The sequence below is a fragment of the Tribolium madens genome, unplaced genomic scaffold, assembly GCF_015345945.1.
Source record: "Tribolium madens isolate multiple individuals breed KSU strain unplaced genomic scaffold, Tmad_KSU_1.1 Scaffold_7;HRSCAF=85;Tcas5.2_LG10, whole genome shotgun sequence".
NCBI classification, from domain to species: domain Eukaryota; kingdom Metazoa; phylum Arthropoda; class Insecta; order Coleoptera; family Tenebrionidae; genus Tribolium; species Tribolium madens.
The window spans coordinates 10,939,024-10,945,632 of NW_025401050.1; the positions used below are offsets into that span (position 1 = coordinate 10,939,024).

Here is a 6,609-nt window from a genome sequence, read left to right on the forward strand (position 1 = left end):
AGGTGCAAAACCTGTTTGAAGAAATGCTTCAGAAATGCAGAAAAAAAGATAAAATCTTAAAAACATATAGACAAAAAGATAAAATCTTCGTTTTTATATCAAAAATTTSGCATTTTTTAGTCAAAATTCTCAAWTTTTTTYATGAATTCAGAATTCCAAATGCAACRTTCTGATTGGTCGAAATAATCGTAACTTCAGACACGGACCAATCACAGTCTTGCTCTTGGAATCTCAAGTTCATTGACGCAACATTAGAAAAAAAAAATACAAAAAGGACTCGCAAAAACTTAGATTATGTAACAAAAAAAAAACAATTTTGGTTTAGTTTTTTATTATTTTTTTATAAATTAGTTTAATTATGAATAAATTTTGCTTAACTTTAAGCCGTTTTTTCCCTCATCGACGCCGAAAAAGTAAGGTTATGTAACATCAACATTCCAAAAATAAACAAAAAATACTCCAAATTGTTAATTTTCGTAGTTTTTTGCCATAAAAGCGCTCAAAATGTAATTAAAAAACTCAATTTTGCGATTTTCTGGGATTTATCATAATTTTGAAACTGACAATTAAAAAAAAAATGAAACGATAGTTTCAGTGTTATTTAACACTGTGTTAGTAATTTCCTCGCCTAAAATGTTACTAAAATCGTAAATTGTAATTATTGAGTGACAGTTTTGACATTTATTTATGTTGGTAGCACACATGGCGGTAAATTTGAATCGCATGTTATTTTTTCAGGTCAAAGGCCCCACAAATGCGACGAATGCCCCAAAGCCTTCAAACACAAGCACCACTTGACCGAACACAAGCGTCTCCATAGTGGTGAAAAGCCATTTCAGTGTGTGAAATGTCTGAAACGTTTTTCACATTCTGGGTCATACAGTCAACACATGAACCACCGATACTCCTATTGCAAGCCCTACAGAGAGTAGATGGGGGCCCCAAACCGGTCCCAGTACTTAGAGACTTGTACCACACCTCTTGCCACGCAAATTCTAATGTAAATAGTATTTAAAAAAAAAAAGAGAGTTTATAATTGGTTTTGAAAAATACTTGTCTGGTACCTGTATAAAAATACTCAGCAACTCGTATACAGTTTTGTGCCAGCAGAATCACAGTCTTCCACCTGTGGGTGGGGTGGTAGGGGGGCACCAATCGGATGTGCAATGCCGTAGTTGAGTTATTGTGATTGGAATATTTAAAATATTTTTTTATTGTAGATAATGTAAAATAAAAAGTGTTGCTTTCGAAGTGCCATATAGCCTTTGTGTGATTGTAGATTGGTTTCGGAACATCGATATTGATAGTTTAATATGCCTTTAGTTGATAAACAGTACAATAAGGGGGCGTTTCATGACAATACGTAGTAACCAAACAATACAATGAACAAATGGTGCAACTCGTTACTCACTTTTATAATAAGCTAGCATTTAAAATAACAGCGGTGATTGAGTTACCAGGTTTTAGAGTACTTTAATGAAAGAAACCATTCCAAATTGTGTACCTAAGATTATTGATTATTTCCAGCGTGTGACTAAAGGATAAGATTTATTGTTGACAATAATGTAGCCATTTGATATAAACCTATTTACTTAGTACTGCTAATGTTAATTCATAAAGTAGCATTTATTAAAGAATTCTCAAGGTATGTGAGACTTTTCGAATATTAAATATGTATACAACATTATATGATATTAAAGGAATATAAATTTTAATAATTACTTAAGATATTCTACGATTTCAGTGTATAGCTATTTCTGTACATATTCAATGTTTCTCTCTCTTTCTCTTTCTCTTCATTTTCTAGTGCATGTCCTCTCTTTCTATTATCGTAATTAGTTCTATTTTGCAATATTGTTGTGTGTAATATTTTTATTTTATTTGTTAACTAAATGTAAATTTTTTACCATTACCATGGCTAGTATAACCAAAGATTTTGTAACATATTAGTTTATTATTTTTGTTTTCATTTAAATGTCCAATTCACATTCTTTTTGTTATAATTATATTTTTTTACTTTCTAGATTGTCTCTTGTAAAAATGGTGATTATAAAGTATGTCTGTGTCAAATTCTATTATGAAAAGTTGGAAATTGTATTTTACTCGATACAAATAAACTATAAATTGCCATCATTAAGACTTTCTCTCACCGGAAATTCACTTTTTCCCCTGACTTATGCAACCAATAATCCACCTCCAATTAAAAACTCGTTCAAAATTAGATTTTGTATTTTAAAATAATAGAATTATTAGAATTTTGGTATTTAAAAGACTGGAATCTTAGTTAAAAAGTTAAACAAAAAAATGTTTTTTTTTAATTTTGTGCCATGATTTTTTTTTTAATCATACACAAACTTTGGAAAATATTAAATAATTGGTTTTGGGCTTTTTTAACCGTTTTTTACTCAAAATGTACAAAAAAATTACATTTTGTAACTTAAAATAATAAAATTATAAGAATTTTGGTATTTGAAAGAATGGAATCTTAGTTAAAAAGTTAAACAAAAAAAAAATGTTTTTTGTTTAATGTGCCATGATTTCTTTTATTTATAGACAAAAACTTTGGAAAATATTAAATAATTAATTTCGGGCTTTTTAACCTCACCGACGCCAAAAAAAATGGAACAAAAATACATAAAAAGCACAATTTTGGAGTTTTTTACTTGGAATAACCACTAGTTTGTTTAAAAATCACTAAAAGCAATAATGACCAATTTTTGCAGCTATAAAATAATAAAATTCTTTTAAATTTTTTGATTTAAGATAACAAGATCTTCAAATTTTGTTATTTAGGAGTGTTTTTAAGGTAAATCCCCTCAAAATTTACAAGTAAACTATAAATTGCCATCATTGCAATTTTCTCGTTCCAAAAATGCATTTTTCTTATGCAACCAGTAATACTGTGAAAAAAAATTATACAACACGCATAAAAAATTACGCAAATTGTACTTTTCTTGATGCAAATAAACTACAAATTACTGTGGTTGTGACTGTTTATAAAAAAAATAAGTTTTTTACTTTAAATTTAAAACCGGCTTATGCAACCAATAATATAGCATCAAAAAAATTTGAAAAACTACAACTTCGTAACTTTTCTTTTAAATTTAACAAAATGAGACTACTTTTAAAACAAAAAAAGTGTTCTACTAAAAATTCCTGTTTTTTAAAACTATTACAAATAAATTACATTAACGAAAACGTGAAATTTTGAAACCTGTTTTAACAAAAACCAAGGCTCAAAAACACCTTTTTCGACTTAAAAAAACCGGAGACTTAATTCTAGACAATTAATCTAACAATTCCGCTCCGTTTTAAAATTGTAATCAAATTTCGATTTTTAGCAATTTTTTTATTTCTTATTTAGTTTCCCTTTAAAAATCCAAACAATGCTTTTCTTAATGCACAACAAATCGGTGCTTTAATTTATATCCAATTTGTGGGCCTAGAAATAACAAAAACTGTCTTTTTTTGTAAAAAATTAATAAAAAAGCTATTTCGACAAAAATAAGGTTTAAAGAAACACGAATACAAACTCTAGATTCGTAAAATAATCTACGCAATCCAATTACGTTGAAAAAACCCCAAAATTCCAAGTTTTTCAGAAGTTATAAGAAAATTTCAATTCAATTTCAAATGTTTTTCACCAATTGCCATCTTATTTACCACTCAAAAACTACAAATTATACGTTTTCTGAGTCTAAATCACGTCGAAATCATAATAATATAAACATTGTGACACTTTCTTAAGCAAAAAAGCGTTTTTTTAGCAAAAAGTTTCTACAAAAAAAAGTTGGGTTATGTCACATCATCAAAAAGTTTTACTCATTTTTCCGGAAAATTGACACTCGGGGAAACACAAAAATGGCAAGTTCTTATGTAAAATGTCTCAGAGCCCAATTCAGGTAAAAAAACCCTGAAAATTCCAGGAGTTACGAGATAACCGTTTTGACCAATTTTTTGCAAAACACAAGCTTTTTGCACAAAAAAACCTGTTTACGACGCAAAATGGGGCAAAGGCTTCGTTCTTGTCCAATTATCACCACAAAAACAGGCATTAACGTAAAAAATCGAGCAAAAAAGTGAGGTTACGTAACCTAAAAACAAAAACTTCAATTTCGTTATTTACACAGTAATTACCAATGTTTTCGATTAAAATAGCCCAAAACTGGATTCAGGGACACTAATTTCGCCCCAAAATTGATGTAAATCCCATCAATTTCGAGCTTGGGTTTGTTTTATCACGTCCAATTGAAACGGCCAAAAAGAGCGCCACGTTTGAAATAAATCAGTCATGTGATTGGCTCAGCCAATCAAAACTGCCAGACAAACCGCCACATTTGAAATAAATAATTTTATTGAAAACAATTAATTTACAATAGATAAGCTGATAAATATTGGTAAAATACAGTTAAACTAAATATAGGGCTCTGACCAGTATTTAATAGTACTCGTAGTGTACAAATTCGCCTTGACCTTGGACCTCAATTTGATATCTTTCGGTTTTAGCATACTTTTGTGGTTACTGAGGAGTCTCGAGGGGGTTAAAATGGCCTTGGAGCTCAGCCCCGTGCACTCCAAGAAGTGTTCATACGTCGGTTGAGTCTTCAATTCAACTGAACTCGCGTCCAAATCCTCGGATTTCGCCTCGTCCACATTGTACTCCTCAATCTCACACTCGTCGAGTTTGAACTCCTCAAAATTCTGACTCAAATCAAAATCCGGTTTTTTCTCCTCCTCCTCCTCAAATTGTCGTCGAATTTCCGACAAAGTTTGATTATTAAAACCGGAAATGAGACTCGAAACTGACGTCCCCATGACAATGGAACGTCGAGGAGACTCAAATTTTTTATTTTTCAAAATTTGCGAATTATTTTTAACATAGTTATCGTGACTGATCCTCTCTTGTTTCTCCTCCTCGTCGGGGATGAGGATTTCGGACACTTGGGGGAGTTTGGGGATACTCGCGAGTTGCATATTTATTTTTTCCACGCATTTTTTCACGAGATTTTCGTCGTGCTTTTTGCTCTTTGTGATGACGTCCTGGGAGTTGGGGGGGTTGATTTCGGCCACGACGGCGATCCTCCTCCCCACAGGGGGGAGATTGAGTTCGGAAATGGAGCAATAGTCGGGCTCCGACTCCGCACTTTCACTCTTTTGAGGTTTGAATTTGAGTGTCAAGTTGGCGGGTTTGGGAGGGAGGGCTGGAGGAGGAGGCTTCTTTTTGGGGAAACTCTCCGATTTACTCAAAATCTGCTCATAATCGTTGCTATAGACACTTTGAGGGGTTTCGTAAAAATTGGGGATTTTCTGAATTGGGGTTTCGTAATACTCGACATTTTCTTTAGTTAAAGTCACACTTTTCGTTTCCTCATCCTCAAATTTGACTTTTTTGAGTGATTTTCGTTCGGTGTTTGGCGTTTTTGGAGGTGAATTGATATTTTGTAGTAGAATTTGATTCATGCATTCCAAGACCGGATTATTCCGGTATAAGTCCCTTTGTTCATCATCATCCGGATCACTAGCACTCGCATACCAATTATTATTGGTTTCCTCACCCTCAAAAACCGGAATTGACTCACTAATTTTTGTTTTCTTCTCCTCGTCGCCACTCAAATCACTCAAATTGTCATTTAGCACCTCAAAGAAACTCGTCCGGTGCTGAAACATTTTCAGTTTCAGCTCGCCTTTCGCCTCGTCGGTGGAGATGGACGCGTAGAGGTCGCTACTCGAGTCCACATATTCGGAACTGCTGTCCAAACTCTCCAGATTTGGACTTGCGCTGCTGTAGTACTGATTGCAGTTTTTGCAGTATTGATTCGCGAGGAGTTTTTTGATTTCAGTGCTTTGTTTGTGGATGATGTAGTCCTTTTCTTTCAGTTGGTGGCTGATGAATTTCTGTTCTTGTTTCAGGCGGGATTCGAAGATGATGAGGGCGCGGAGGACTTTGGCGAGTTGGTTGTCTCGAAGGGCCTTTTCGTTTTGGTATTGGAGGTCTTTTTGTTGGAGTTGGAGGGTGTATTCGGTGACCAGTTGGCGGCAGCGTTTGGTTTGGAGTTTGAGGGCTTTTTGGACGATTTCGAGTTCGGAGCGGATGGACGCGATTTGGGCCTCGCTGGACGCCATCTGGAAGGAGAAGAAAATTAAAAACTAAACTAGAGTTGCAAAAAATGGCAAAAATAATAAATAAAACAGTTTAGAAAAAAATGTCGAATATTAAAATTGTTAAAAATAGAATTGCTTATTAAGAATTTAAAAAACAAAGAAAAAGAAAAGGAGTAGAATACAAAGTGTAAATGAAGAAGTAAAAAAATCATAATTAAAATATAGGAAAGTGGTGAAAAGTTAAAAAACGAAAGTGAATGCTTAAAAATAAATACAATGGTAAAAACGTAGAAAAAAACTGGGAATGGAAAAAATTAAAAAACAAAAACTATATTTTTAGTTACAAAAGTTTACAAAAAATGTAAAAGAAGGAAAAAAAAGAGAAAATAGAATACAAAGTAAAAAAACCCCTAAAAATAAAGCAGATAAAATAATAATAATAATAATATATTTTAGTTGTATTAATAAAGAAAAATAAAAATAAAATAAAAAATGTAAGAGTAAAGA

The 6,609-nt window shown here is 32.4% G+C and overlaps 2 protein-coding genes and 1 long non-coding RNA gene across 10 annotated transcripts in view; 1 reads left to right on the forward strand and 2 right to left on the reverse strand.

Annotated features, from left to right (window-relative positions):
- The window catches only part of LOC123009669 (zinc finger protein 1), a 299,559-nt gene extending 297,426 nt beyond the window's left edge, over positions 1-2,133 (forward strand). For all 6 annotated transcript variants that reach the window (XM_044406126.1, XM_044406127.1, XM_044406128.1 and 3 more), the window contains one exon: positions 739-2,133. In XM_044406126.1, coding sequence (XP_044262061.1) covers positions 739-932 — 194 coding nt within the window. In that variant the 3' untranslated portion in view covers positions 933-2,133. The remainder of the gene's footprint in view (positions 1-738) is intronic.
- A 1,593-nt stretch (positions 2,134-3,726) lies between these two features.
- On the reverse strand, positions 3,727-4,248 carry LOC123009906. The gene is made up of 2 exons (XR_006413052.1): positions 3,823-4,248; positions 3,727-3,777 (listed from the first exon to the last, which is right to left on the reverse strand). It is a non-coding gene; the product is annotated as an uncharacterized LOC123009906 (long non-coding RNA).
- An 88-nt stretch (positions 4,249-4,336) lies between these two features.
- LOC123009660 (putative leucine-rich repeat-containing protein DDB_G0290503) overlaps positions 4,337-6,609 on the reverse strand; it is a 9,397-nt gene continuing 7,124 nt past the window's right edge. For all 3 annotated transcript variants that reach the window (XM_044406112.1, XM_044406114.1, XM_044406113.1), the window contains exon 2: positions 4,337-6,123. In XM_044406112.1, the coding sequence (XP_044262047.1) occupies positions 4,414-6,123 (1,710 nt within the window). In that variant the 3' untranslated portion in view covers positions 4,337-4,413. The remainder of the gene's footprint in view (positions 6,124-6,609) is intronic.